Source organism: Choristoneura fumiferana, chromosome 20, assembly GCF_025370935.1.
Source record: "Choristoneura fumiferana chromosome 20, NRCan_CFum_1, whole genome shotgun sequence".
NCBI lineage: Eukaryota > Metazoa > Arthropoda > Insecta > Lepidoptera > Tortricidae > Choristoneura > Choristoneura fumiferana.
Window position 1 is genome coordinate 2,986,269 of NC_133491.1, and position 15,413 is coordinate 3,001,681.

Genomic DNA, 15,413 nt, shown 5'->3' on the forward strand with positions numbered 1-15,413 from the left:
GATCCAATATCATAGATAAGAATAGTTTGAAATGAAGTGAACCAACCTTCATTTACATAATATTTTGAGAAAAAGTTTATTCTATTTCAGAATTATTCACCATTTTTGAGAAAAGTTTTATATTAGTCTCGGCTGGAATAGCAATTGCTGGCTTCGTATTAGCACGTATTAGTTAAACGGACTCGCAAGCTCGTCCGTTTAATACTCATACTCAGCCAGCAATTGCCTACTTCCAGGCCACGAAAATAATCTACTATTACTGAAGCTTGTTCTGTACAAGGCATTAAAGAATCCTACTCCAAAACCGGGTATTGTACAGTCAGCGTCATATAGTACGTAGCAGTCAAGGCCACCAAATACTTTGAAGCACCCAAAATGTTCATTAACAATGATACAGCCAAAGCGGTCAAATTGTTTGGGCCATCCATCGTGTTCAAATATAGCGGAGCACGCACAACGTCTAATACTTGGTGACATCCAAGCCAGCATTAGTCCCGTGACAGCCACATCGCCACTGGTAGCGTAGCACCCAGAGTATTCAAAAGTGTGGAGCACATTAGAAAACTGAACTTTATTTTAATTAAATTAAAATTGAATTTTAATTCACCTCGGGTTAATAATATGTTACTTCACACTCACTACTACATAGATTGGAATAGTTTTTTATCGATAGATTGCCCCTTGTTATTGTATGAAAAAATTTATCTTTTATTCGATAATATATACAATTCTTGTAAAACTAAAGTGATACCTATTAAGACGCGTGAATCTCAGCCATGGATAAATAATACGTTAAGGGAAATGATAGACCGCAGGGATAATTTGTTTAGAAAGTGGAAGGCTTGTCCTAAAAATGTGAATCTGAGACTAGATTATACTAGACACAGGAATATTACAAACAAATTATTAAATGTGGCTAGAAACAAATACAGAAAAAATGAAATTTTAGACTGTGAAGGGGACTGTAGAAAAATATGGTCAGTTATTAATAAATGGCTGGGTAGTAAAAAATTAAATTTGGATAGTGTTATTATGAAATATTTAGGAGAACATGATTCACTGTGTAATATATGTACAAACTTTGCTAAAACCTTTACGCAAGAAATAGATAAAATTAAGCATCATTGTGGCTATATTTTTTTGGATCGTAACAAGTATGTAAAACCAAGTTGTGTGTCATTTCGATTTAGGAAAGTGACAGCACTAGAAGTTGAAAAGATTATAGATCAGTTGAATTGCTGAAAATCTCCAGGTACTGATGGAATTCGAGTGCAAGACCTTAAGTTCATTAAAAAAGAAATTAGTCCTGTCTTGGCAAAGTTTGTTAATATGTGCGCTCAAACCGGGGCATATCCGGATACTTTAAAGAAAGCTATTATTCGCCCTATATTTAAACAGGGCAGCCACTTAGATTACTTGAACTATAGGCCTATTGCCATCTTGTCCGTAGTGAATAAAATAACAGAAAAAATATTGATTGAGCAAATACATTACTTCTTAGATAACCACAATGTACTATCAGATGTGCAGCATGGGTTTCGTAAGAGGCGAAGCACGACGACTGCTCTGATGCGTTTTGCTGATGATATTAACGATAAATTAGACAAAAGAATGTATGTAGCTGTGTTGTTTATAGATTTTAAAAAGGCATTTGACACGCTGGACCACGAGTTGCTACTGCAAGCTATGCACGAGTGTGGGATTCGTGGTCCCGTGAGTCAATGGTTCCGTAGTTATTTAAAAAACCGAACATTGTATACTATGATTAATGGGGAAAGAGGAGAGGAAGCAGACGTCGTGTATGGTGTGCCGACCGGGTCTGTGTATGGGCCTGTGGGCTACACCATGCACGTGAACAGCGTTAGCAACGTGGTTGAACACTGCTCCACTTACATGTACGCGGACGACACGTGCCTGGTGTGCGCCCATAGGGATGTTGCAACCATACAGCATCAGCTTCAAGCTGACTTTAATAATTTGTTACGGTGGGCACACGATAATGGCATCATCCTTAATGTCGCGAAGACGAAGTGTATGTTGATCAGTTCTCCGCGCATGAGGAAACCCCATGAGCCAATTGAAATCGTCGGGCACTCCTACGAGTGCTTGCATAATGGTTTGTCTATGTGTAATTGTCATCCTTTAGAGGTTGTGGATACCTATAGATACCTTGGCCTCACGATAGATTGTAATTTCAATTGGAAACCTCATGTCGAGAACGTTTGCAATAAGCTCAGATCTATTCTATGTAAGTTTAAAAACCTGAAGTGCGTACTCAACAGGGCGACATTGCTTACATTATATCACGCTTTGGCTGACTCAGTAATTAGCTATGGACTGGCTGCATACGGTCGTACCTTTCAAACGTACCTAAATAGAATTTTAAACCTACAACTAAGATTGCTAAAAGTGATTATAAGTAAAAAAGAAAAAAAAAACTCTAAAGGTAAATACAACACTTTGTTTAAGAAATTTGACATCTTACCTGTGCATGCCAAATTCAAATACCTGTTAGCAGTTGATCAGTATGGTAGCCGTGATTTTAAAGTGTGTAAGACATATAACCATAATTTAAGCAATTTTGTCACTAGTAGAATTTTACGCTAGCTGTATTCAAAATCAGGAAGTACGCGCAGCATAAAGACAACTCTGATCTCTTACGGATAATAACCGGTAGATAAATTTGGTGATGCGAGTGTACACATTTAAATTCCATAGGGAAATCCAAGCTTATGCTTAATTAGGAGAAAGAGATGCAAGCGTATCGGCCACGTCGTTCAAGGTCATATTTTCTATCTTCAAGCCCTGTCCAAGATTGCACTATCCAGTGTCTATATAACGTCCTTGGGGATCTCGGTAAGAGTGGATAGTTGTAGTTTATTAAAATTTTGTTTCTGTGCTCATTATTGTTTGGTGGATTATAAAACACAACAAATTAACGTAATAGTATTTAGCAAGTGGTACGCATGAAGGTCCTGCTCTTCATTTTAAGTCAGACTTGTTGCTGTATGAGCCTAGTGCCCTTTGTCTTTCTCTTAAAGAAAGACACTGAAAAAATAAGTCGTTGAATAGAAAGCAAAACCTATGACCCAACCTAACCGACCATACGTAATATCTCTTAGTAGTCTGCAGTGTTGCCAGGTCCCTGTTTTTATAGGAGATCTCCTGGTTTTAGAGTGTTGCTCCTGTTCTACTGTATTTTTTAACAATCTCCTGGATTTTAGAAGTTCACTTGTAAAATTAACCATACAACTACAAAGTTCTTATAGTGAGTGCAAGACAGCCTTAAATTGGTTAAATCTATGCCACAGTTTCTAAATGAAACTAAGAGAGCTAATGAATTTATGGTCGTTTCAAGGTTTTTAGTGTAAGGCCTTTAATTTTATTGTAGTGTGTAACATCTGTGTCACTTTGAACCTTAGTAACAAAAACACTTTCTTTGCAGATGAGACATATAGGTAATAAAGAATTGTACCTAAAAGTAATTGATGCTTAGTCTTTAAGTAAGCCAATTAGTCTATTCTAGCTTCCATATTCAGAAACATATATTGGTTACTAAAATTAAATAGATATTTTATATGAGCTGTCGGTGATAGGATTTAAATACTTTTAAATCACTAAATTACTTTGAGTTATGCAGCTAGAGAAATTTGATTTATATAGCTTGTTACTTTAAATAAATTACCTAAATTTAACCAAGTTAATATTATATTTTTACTTTTAAGTAAATTTATGTAGTTGAAAAACTAATATTCATCCTTTGTAGTCAATGAAGATGTTAATAATAAATCATAAATTAAATAACCCATGGAATATAATAAATAAAAGTTCCATTAATGGTTTACGAGGTAATTTTTTTCTCCTGTTTTTATTTCAAATCTCCTGTCTTTTACGACATATATCTCCTGTGTTTTTCAAATTGGACCTGGCAACACTGGTAGTCTGTGAGTGAACCGAACGTAAACAAGTCGCTCGCAGCCGCGTGGCTTACGAAATAAAATGAGCTCAACAAGGTAATTATATCTATAATATCATGTTGTTATCGCAATAATACATTAATTTAGAATGTGTTCTTATGAAATATGTTATATTTTATAGCTGACTGATGATGGCATAAAAAGGTAAATAGGTACTATCGTAAGATGGTTTTCAAATAATATGCAACTAACCGTTTCGCACACGGAATGCTGTATGTGGTGTGGTGCTATTTTTGATCGATTGTGTTTTGTTTGTGATTACGCACTTGCTACTAATTATTCCATTCGATATCGAACGACACTAACATGCTTACCAACAAACTAACCTAAAACTCTTGTGTTTGGGGATCGTCGATCAAGAAACTTGAATTTTAAGCTATTTTATGTGGTTTTTTCTGTACGGGACAAATGATGTTGGTGATTTCAAAATAAATACTCGCTAATTCTTGTATTTGTTTTGTTGACAAAATCTTGCTTAAATATTGGTATGCCTGCTATACTTGTGATATTATTATTATTATTAGATGCGCGGAGGACAGGAGCAGCACTGGCAGCGCTGGCTGCCAATGCTGTGCTGTTTCTGGCGAAAGTAAGTACCTATGGAATACCCAGTAATTTTTTTAGTGGTTACTTAGGTATACTTTATTCCCATGTTATTAATAATAAAATAAAGAGAGATGGTATTATCAATGTCTGTTAGATATATAATTAATTATGTCTGTTATATTAAAAAATAAACAAATAAATATCATGGTAAGCTTTCAGACGACCAGATGGCCTAGTGGTCAGAGAACCTGACTACGAAGCTTGAGATCCCGGGTTCAATTCCTGTGTCGGGGCAGATATTTGTATGAATAAAAAATGAATTTTCTCAGTTCTTGGGTGTTTAATATGTATTTAAGTATGTATCTATATCTATATACTTATATTTATCCGTTGCTTAGTACCCTGGTCATTTGGTGTGAATTGTCCCGTGATATTTATTTATTATTTAAGCTTGACACCAATGCGGGTTTTCATGGAGCCAAAATATCTTTAGATGGCATAAGTATCAAGAGGTGCATTTGGCGTTTGCTTGTGATTGGCTCATTTAGCTTTATAACCAATCACAAGCAAACTTCAAATGGAGCTTACAATACTAACAACATCTAGCAGTATTTTGCCTCTGTGAAAACCCTCATTGACCTAGCCTAGTCCAAAAGCAAGCATAGCTTGTGTTATGGGTACACTAAGCAATGGATTAACATACTTAAGTATATACATAAATACATATGAAACACCCAAGACTCGAGAACAAACATTCACATTTTTCATTCAAATGTCTGCCCCGACTGGGGATTGAACCCAGGACTTCAAGCTTTATAGTCAGGTTCTCTAACCACTGGGCTATCCGGTCGTCATTTATCAGAGTGGTAATTATTCTACCATTAGGTAATATAAAAACTGACATTTGTTTTGTTTAGTTTAAGAGAACCCTTATATTGTTAACAGATCTAATGAAAATGAAGAGGAGGCCCGTTTGCTGGGCGAACAGCAGCCGATCGTGCAGCAGCCGAAGGGACGAGGAGCGCCGGCAGCTGCGCGAGACGCAGCTTGGGCTGTACCGCGCCCTCGGACTTGCAGAGGAGTCGCGCCGCCAGCTGAGCGAAGAAGACATGCAGGCGGCTCGAGCGCGGTGAGCGGCAGCAGTCGCGGGGGCGCGGCGTACCACGGTCTCTGCGGCTCGCGCAGTACCGCGCAGAAACAGGGAGCCTATACGCTATTAATGCGTATGGGCTCCCTGCTTTTTAAAAATGAATTAAATGATCGATTTTTTAAATAAATATGTTTTATTTATTCTAACAGTAATGAAGAGGCCATAATAATGAATACGCATAATTGAACATTATCAATTATAACTTTAACTGTTATAAAACGAGTTCGCATAATTTTATCAAGCGAGTGAATTACCTTGGTCAGGGCAAAACCGACTGTAAGGTTAGATTCGCTCCCGCCTTATAACCTTCGATGTTAGGTATTTTGTTATAATAGCCAAATAATAGATATTTTCACATAGTAGTTCACTTTTCTCAGATCTAATTATTGAGTAACTAAAACAATCTGGACAATCAAAATAATCATTCTACTTTTAGTAATATTTTTCACTTAGTGTAAAACTTTAAATATATATTGTGTTTGACAAATAAAAGTTAAAATTACCATTTTATGGTTATACTTTTTAATACTTATGCAAAGGTCATGCTAACTAAATTCGTGCCAACTTATCGTTATGCCAATCCACATTATGCGTATCTATTCAGTTATGTTATAGTATGAATCTTCCCAGGTGAACTTTTCGCTTCGAGCCCTCTTTCAAACAAAGGCTCTATTATCGCAAAGCCGCTAGCTACCGAGTTGGCACGTGCCACTACAACATTCATATTAAAAAACAAACGGTATCGTCATAGTATTAAGGTTCAAATTTAATGTCACTGATAGGTATTCTAGATATTACGTTTTGGTAGTGTAGGTAGGACGATAGACCACCCCGAGGCAATACGGCACTCATATTTAGTTAAAAATGAAACTCTGTTATTTATGATAAAGCGTTGTATATTTGTTATATACTTAACAAAATCTAAGGCAACGATGTAAATTCATACTAGTATGAATCTTCCCAGGTGAACTTTTCGCTTCGAGACCTTATCTTTCAAACAAAGGCCATTGTCTCTATTATCGCAATATAGACCTTTAACAATTAAAAATAATTACTATAATTATAAGAAAAAAAATTGATTAAGTATATCTGATTTTTATGACACAATTTTATCTAGTAGTATAAATACTTATAACAGTTTATTTACCTACTTACACGGAAAAACTTTGATTATACCTATGTTACACATTTTATTCTTAAATTTACATCGTTGCCTTAGATTTTGTTATATAACAAATATACAACGCTTTATCATAAATAACCGTGTTTTATTTTTAACACCAAGTATAAAATAATATGAGTGCCGTATTGCCTCGGGGTGGTCTATCGTCCTACCTACACTACCAAAACGTAATATCTAGAATACCTATCAGTGACATTAAATTTGAACCTTAATACTATGACGATACCGTTTGTTTTTTTAATATGAATGTTGTAGTGGCACGTGCCAACTCGGTAGCTAGCGGCTTTGCGATAATAGAGCCTTTGTTTGAAAGAGGGCTCGAAGCGAAAAGTTCACCTGGGAAGATTCATACTATATGCGAATTAATAATTATGCGAAATAACGTTATGCCAATTATTTTATAAGAATTAATATATGCCTCTGCAATAATGTGTGGTATTCTTCACCAACATTTTCTTACAAGGACGACTTAATAACGCAATTTTAAAATGGAAATCACTGGATGTCCCTGAATTTTTGACGTTTTTAGGTATTTTATTTCAAATGGGAACAGTGAAAGTGAATAGATATTCAGATTACTGGAGTAAAGATTATCTTTTACACTTATTTGCTAAAAAAATTATGTCTCGCAATAGATTTCTGTTAATCGTTCGATGTTTGAAATTTGGAAAACATAATTTGGACTCGTTGATGGAATATTTCAATGAAAAAATGTATAATTTATACTCTCCTGGCGAGAATTTAACAATTGACGAATCCATGATATTATGTCGAGGTCGTAGTGGCTTCAGACAATATTTAAAAGGCAAACGACACAAATTTGGGATTAAATTATATATGTTAGCCGATCCGTGTGGCCTAGCACTCCGATTGCACATGTATAAAGGTAAAAGGGACGACGAAGTAGGGGGGCGAGGCCACACGGATAAAGTAGTGTGCAAACTTTTCAATAAATATTTTAACACTGGACGCTATTTATACATGGACAATTTTTATTACAGCGTAGAGTGATCAACATTTTTAGTACGTAATGTCACAAATGTCACGGGCACCCTTAGGGCTAACAGAAAAGGAAACCCTGCAGTTGTTTGCACTAATAAGCTAAGGAAAGGTGGTAGTATCTTCAGATACAACAGTATCGTCTGTGTTTGCAAGTGGCGCGATAAGCGCGACGTCTTGTCTATCAGCACCAAACATTCTCCAGAATTGATACCGGTAACGAATAAAAGGGGCCAAATGATTTTGAAACCTGAAATTGTGGTGGAATACAATAAATTTATGAGTGGTGTTGATAGACATGACCTGCTATCTTATTATACTTGTGAACACAAGACGATGCGGTGGTACAAAAAAGTAGGCATTCATATTTTTCAAATGATGCTTTTAAATTTGTACAATAAAAAAATGAAAAAATAGCATATCACTCATTTCGGCGATCAGTAATTCCTGAATTATTACCACCTCCAACAGTGAGCGTCAGTCATGCTATTCACCTCCCAAAGCATTTGCCTAAAGATCTCAACGGCAATACTAAACGACGACGGTGCAAACACTGTTGGAATTCTACACACAAACGCAAAAATACTTTATGCTACTGTCCGGATTGCCCGAATGAACTAGGCCTCTGCATGGAATGTTTTCGGACATATCATAATACTAAATAAATTACATATAATACGGTCTTTGACACTCTTGTTCCCCATACATAACCAAGTTCCATTACCAGCACTGGGAGAGGACAAATAGTTCCTACTACAAAACCGGGTTTTGGGGTAGGTTTTTTTTTTCTTTGTACAAAACCAACATCATGGCCGGTAATGTAAGAGGAAAAATAATTCATAGTACAATACCCGGTTTTGGAGTAAAATTCTTTAATGCCTTGTACAGAACAAGCTTCAGTAATAGTAGATTATTGTCGTGGCCTGGAAGTAGGCAATTGCTGGCTGAGCATGAGTATTAAACGGACGAGCTTGCGAGATATATATATAATTGTTATAGTAGGTATAACAATTATCTCCATAATTTATTTTTTCTTTGTTTCAGATGTATCTGTCAGGACTTTAGACAGAATTAAAAAAGAGGGGTCTCTGAATGAAGGTGTCTGGAGGACACCTGGTAAAAAAAAGGTCTAGTACCCAAACTGTATCGAACCTTGATGATTTTGACATTTCCGCTATCAGAAACAAAATCAATGAGTTCTACATAGTAAAAAAAACAGGTTCCTACACTGAGAATATTACTTACAGAACTCCGAGAAGCCATTGGATTTATGGGATGTCGAGAAACTTTAAGGCAAATACTGCTAAAAAATGGTTTTGAATTAAAAACAAATCAAAATGAAAGGTCAACACTTATTGAGCGGTTAGAAATATCGGCATGGAGACATAAGTATCTAAGAAAAATTGCAGAAAAAAGGGCAGAAGGAAAGCCTATAGTATATATGGATGAGACCTATGTCCATCTCAACTATAGAGTTAAAAAGTCCTGGCAAGGCCCGTCAAACAGTGGTGTGTCAGAGAAAATTTCACCAGGTAAAAGATATATTGTAGTCCACCATGCTGGTTCAGAAAATGGCTTTGTTCCCAATGCACTCCTGGTATTCAGCACCAAATCAAAAATGGCTGATTACCACCACGATATGAATTCGGAAAATATCACAAAATGGCTGAAAGAAAAACTTATCCCAAATTTGAGTGTGCAGTCTGTTATTGTAATGGACATTGCAAGCTACTATGTGAAACAAGTTAATAAAGCACCTACAATGCAAAATTTAAAAGCCACATTACGGGAATGGCTTTGTAGCAAAACCATCCCGTTCGAGGAATCTTTTACAAAGGCAGAACTATTATGCCTACCACTACCAGTGTATGAACAGAAGAGCTATTGAACGAAAATGGTCATGAAGTCCTTAAGCTTCCTCCATATCACTGTGAACTTAATCCTATTGAGATGATATGGAGTCTGGCCAAGAGTGAAAGTGACTGATGACACAGATTTTTATGAAGATTGAATACTTGGAATCAGACCTAGAATAAAAGTATTTTAAATTGAGTTGTTTTTCCTTTGTTTCCACCTTCTTTTGCATATCCCATTGTGTTGACTTAATTCCACGTAGCATCAAACGAGTGCATTTCTTGAGCGATGGCCCTGTCACGCAGTACCGTAATAAAACGATGTTTTTTTATAATGGCAACCAAACTGAAGAAATTCCAGATATTTAGAACTTCACATGGAACTACACCGAAAGTGGCCATGGCAAAGGCGCACCGGATGGTATCGGATAATCGGAGCAACTTGCAAAAGAACAGCTGATTTTGTTGTTGATTCTGGAAGCGACATCAACAATATTGATCAGTTTGTTAAAGTAATAAGAGCGATGCCTTAGCATCACATGTATCGCAATCGACGGTAAAGACATCCAGGCAAATGCGCACCTATTCAGTTATGTTATGCGAAATAACGTTACGCCAATTATTTTATGCGAATTAATATAGACCCCCTGCAATAATGTGGTAGGTATTCACCAACATTTTCTCTCTTTATTTATATTTCACTTTTTCCGATAACTCAGCAGGCATTACAATTCATAAAATTAAATGTATATCTTGTGACCTGAAATCTCTAAATAACTTTCTTTATTTTGATTTTACTGCGGTTTTAGAACAACACAAAAAACATAACAAATTTCAATGAATAGGATTTTATTTTTAATTAACTTTTTAAACGGTGTGTTTTGAATTTGCACAAAGTGATAAATTTTGGAGCAGAAAAATACACTTCAAAACGATTTATTCGTATTGTACCTTTATAAGTGACTCTAACTATTATTATTTTACATGTAATTAAGCAAGAATTAGTATTTTGATTAAATATTAACATGAAATTAATTAACTACTACAATAGCATAACACCATAAGTTTCTGAACGCATCATAATGACTTCTCATTTTAATTTAAAGAAAAAAAGTTGGATCCCGCGATATTGCGTGACGTTCGTAATTCAAAATCACTTTCCACGCTAGCGGATAAAATAGACTTTTGGGCGCAGATTTTGAGCTATAAAATAAGCCTTTCCTAGCCGGTGAGGTGAAAAATATATGTGTGTAACAGAGTGCTCAAATTGATGATACAAAATGAGTGTTTCTGACTCGGTTAACGATTGAGATTAGCGCAATCACAGTCGACACTTATTCAACGTTTTATGAACTTTTAGGTACAAACACCGAGTACAGCAACCGATGAAAACCGACAGAAGTCTGCTCGCATCAGGACCAAGGACTTTTGCTTCTTTTGTGAGACTGGAGTTTTAAACATTGCAAGACATATAATTCGTAACCATGCGTTGGAAGCTGAGGTACAAAAAATTCTATCATACCCTAAGAAAAGTTGTACTCGCAAAAATCTTCTAACCAATTTACGTAAAAAGGGAAATTACATAGCAAATGTCTCGAAATGTGTAAAGCCCATGAAAAAAAGCGACCTACACAATGATTACTTACCGTGCGAAAACTGTTAAGGCTTTTACTCGCGGAAGCAGTTATGGAAGCATAAAAAGTATTGTCAAAATGTCTACATTCATTCACAATTGAAGCGCATTTTATGCTGCGAAATCTGAATGTTGACGAACTAAAGGAAGTGTTTTGTAAAAACCAACCGGTTTCAAGCTAAGAAAGACTCTTTGATTTGTGCGTTTGTCGATATTACGACACCAATTACATTTTTAAAGTTACCTCGAGTTCAAAATTCCCTTGTAAGTATCTCGGCGATTGGCTGCGTGGCTAGCAATTTTCTTAATCGTTGTCGGCTTTTAACAGTTTTTTATTTTGTATTTCAGCACCCGTAAAAGGTGTGACTATCGACGCCTCATAGTACCGTATTTCTAACAAAATCAGTGTCGATCGGCAAATAGAAACCTGGTAAGTACCTTATATTACACGTTACATCGAAATTTATTTGCCGCCGACCGTGTATTAAATAGTTTCTTTCTTGCAATATTACAGCATCCGTAAATTGCGTCCGGCGACTGTGGCAAACGCGAGCACCCTTTTGTCCGGCACAAGGAGTTGACAATCGTCAAATGGGAACACCCGGCAGGACGTTTTTCCTCTAAAAAGTAAGAATTCTTGCATTTACTTTTTTCCCAAAATGCGAGGGTAGGGTTTCGGTTGCCACCTGGTCAAATTATATTATATTCTTTCTTTGCATAGCTAATGCAGCTGCCTTGTTGTTTTTAAACCTAGCACAGCACACCGTTGCACTTATTTCACATTAATTAAATATCTAATTTCTTTAAATATTTCCCCGAACCCCGGCAGGGTTCCCCGGACAGATTTGTTTTACTCATTATCTTATGTGAAATGTTTGTAGATGCTTATCATCGCATTCTAGTAACATTATTGTTATAATTTATCTTATTTTTCCATAAACTTTTGGTACCGACCCCGTCGGTCAGTCTCGGCATGTTTCCGGAGACCCTGTCTTTCGTTCCTTGTTAGTTGAAAATAATAACTAGGTACATTTCTATTTAATTGCCTTATTAGCTTTTGCAAATCAAAATGCATTTGCAGCACCTGGAATATTCCATGTACTCATGAAATCTTGTTTACCCTCATTTTATTTTACCATTAATTACTGAAACACTTTATTTCCTTTTGGCTATTTAAATGCATTTGCAACGCTTTGGATTAATATTTCTTATATTCTGAGACCTTACATACCTTTATTTTCTGTTGTGGTATATCCTAAAATCATTTAGTGCGTTCTAGCAATTTAAATGCAATTATAATGCTTTTGTGTCAATGTTTGATGTACTTTGCAACTTTGCCCAACCTCTATTAATTTAAATTGAAATACTGAGCGGCTTTATTACTTTATACCCGTTGCAATGCATTTACAGAAAATTTGTTCTAGTATTCTCTGCACTCTGCAACTTTGCCCACCCTACTTTTATTTTATAATAAACTACATATTATTATTTTAGTTTGCAATAAACTACTGAGTAGCCTAATTACTTCCTGCCTGGTTTACGCCTTGGTTTTTAATATTTTCTTTGCCATGCAACTTTGCCCACCCTCATTTTATTTTGCAACAAGCTACTCAGTGTTATATTTATTACTACGCGTTTATGGTAATGCAATCTATTCCCACTTCAACTGCTATGCGTACACCTGCTTCTGGGGCTTACTTGAACGGAGGTCCTGACCAATTTCAGGAGGTGTATGGTACGGGTTGAGACTAACCGCGCCGCCCGTCCGTATCTGCTTACCTGAGCAACGCTGCGGGAACGAGCCAGCGAAAGATAAGCCGACTTTAATAACTTTAGGGATTTAAAAAGATACCATAAACGTGATCAGCCAAACCTCGACACCAACTACCCACTCTTGGGTAAAAATTATTGTACCCACTACATAATTAAGTTGCCCTACTGTTAAGGTACGATAAGTGTCTCCGTCGTTGAAAACGGAATTGAATAAATTACGTTACTAATTTCTGATTTTCCTTGGGGTTTACCCCCGTATCCTAGTAGGGTGGCCAAAAATATTATCATTACATGGCGCCCGAACAGATTTGTTGATGGTTTGTTGATAATTCCCTCCGTCTACGAAGAGAGCATCTCACGCTACTACGTACAGTGTTCGATCGCCTTAAATTTGCTAATCTTACCATAAACTTATCAAAATGTAACTTTTTTCGTAGACAACTTAAATATTTGGGCTTTGTCGTGGACGAATATGGTTTACGTACGGACCCCGACAAAGTCAAAGCAATAACTGACTTTCCTGTACCGACGTCCCGTAAGGATGTTAAACGTTTCCTCGGTACAGCATCATACTACCGTCGATTTATTAAAAATTTTAGTAACATAGCGGGACCTCTGAACCAGTTGACCTCGACTCGCAAAGGCGCTCCACCTTTTCGTTGGTCACCGGAGGCTGAGCAAGCCTTCAGCCAGCTGAAATTAGCCATGACAACAGCACCTGTCCTGGCCTGCCCAGATTTCACCAAACCGTTTGCTGTGCATTGTGACGCGTCTGACTTTGGCATTGGCGGAACTTTGACCCAGGAATTTGATGGCGAGGAACACCCGCTGGCTTACTACAGTCGGTCACTCACGCCACCGGAAAGGAATTACTCCGCTACGGAGAGGGAAGCCTTAGCTGTCGTCAACGTGGTTGAACATTTCAGACCGTACCTAGAAGGGGACCGCCAATTTAAAATAATAACGGACCATTCAAGCTTAAAATGGTTCCTTAACTTGAAAAATCCCACGGGACGCCTCGAGAGATGGGGTTGTCGTTTATCTCCTTACAACTTCGTGGTCGAGCACCGACGAGGATCGGAAAATATTGTACCAGACGCCTTATCCAGAGCGGTCCCAGTACATACGATTGATATTAATACTATTACTGATGCATGGTACCTTAGTCTTTACCAGAGATGCCAGGCAAATCCAGGGTCTGTGCCAAATTTTCAATTGAAAGACGGCCGCCTATACCGTTACTCGAAAACAAATAATGTCCTCATGTCTGATTTTGAATGGAAGGAGGTTATACCGACGCAATTCCGTGATGAAATCATGCACTCTAATCATTCAGTCCCTACTGCAGCACATCTGGGTACTGCAAAAACTTACAAACGGTTAAAACTTCGCTATTTCTGGCCGGGCATGTATCAAGACGTGGTTAAATTCGTTGCGCGTTGCTCCACGTGTGCAGCGTACAAGCATAGCCAGCATCCGACCCCTGGATTCATGGGAAGCGCAAAAGCTTGCTGTCGTCCGTTCCAGTGCCTCAGCTTGGATCTTGTTGGGCCTCTACCGCCCTCGAGACAGCTAAATACATTTCTGTTAGTGGTCGTATGTTGTTTTACCAAGTACTGTATGCTGTTCCCCATGCGCCGGGCAACGGGCAAAGTTATTTCACAACGTTTAGAGAACCATGTCTTCATGGTGCACGGTATTCCTCAAACTATAATTGCGGACAACGCTTCTTACTTCACGGGTGGGGACGTCCATCAATTGTTTGCTACTTATAGCATTCCCCAACTTCATTATACGCCAGTGTACTGCCCACAAGTCAACACAGTGGAAAGATTTAATAAAACAATTGTTACCGCGGTATCCAGTTTCGTGGAATCCGACCATAGAACGTGGGACGTAAATATCTCAAAAATTCAGTTCGCACTCAATACTTCTGTTAACGAATCCACGTCGTTCTCCCCATTCCTGCTAGTGCACGGACGCGAAGCGGTGCCGGATGGTACGATCTATGGCGATCCTGAAACTGTAGAGGAGATCATATTCTCCTCGAGACGCGATTACGCAGATAAAATTGTCGTACTTAAGGATATTTTCTCTACGGTGAAAGAATCGTTGCAGAAAGCTCATGATCGTAACATTAAATACTACAACGATAAGCGTCGTGACATCGAATTCAATGTAGGTGACGAAGTGTGGAAACGGACATTTAAGCAAAGCAATGCTGGCAAATATTTTGCAGCTAAATTAGCACCGAAGTACGAGAAGTGTCGCGTCCTTCGCAAAATATCCCGTCTGGTTT

At 37.4% G+C, this 15,413-nt stretch overlaps 1 protein-coding gene across 1 annotated transcript; it reads left to right on the forward strand.

Annotated features, from left to right (window-relative positions):
* Positions 1 to 2,934: 2,934 nt before the first annotated feature.
* On the forward strand, positions 2,935 to 7,298 carry LOC141439156 (uncharacterized). Its single transcript, XM_074103313.1, has 4 exons — positions 2,935 to 4,013; positions 4,099 to 4,121; positions 4,502 to 4,566; positions 5,469 to 7,298. The coding sequence occupies exons 3-4, from the start codon at positions 4,502 to 4,504 to the stop codon at positions 5,797 to 5,799; spliced, it is 396 nt and encodes a 131-aa protein (XP_073959414.1). The 5' UTR covers positions 2,935 to 4,013; positions 4,099 to 4,121; the 3' UTR covers positions 5,800 to 7,298.
* The last annotated feature ends 8,115 nt before the right edge of the window (positions 7,299 to 15,413 follow it).

Excerpts from the sequence above, each read along its gene's own strand:
- LOC141439156 (XM_074103313.1), top strand. The coding sequence starts at position 4,502 with ATGCGCGGAGGACAGGAGCAGCACTGGCAGCGCTGGCTGCCAATGCTG. Across the intron at positions 4,567-5,468 it reads CTGTGCTGTTTCTGGCGAAA|ATCTAATGAAAATGAAGAGG; the intron begins GTAAGTACCTAT and ends TATTGTTAACAG.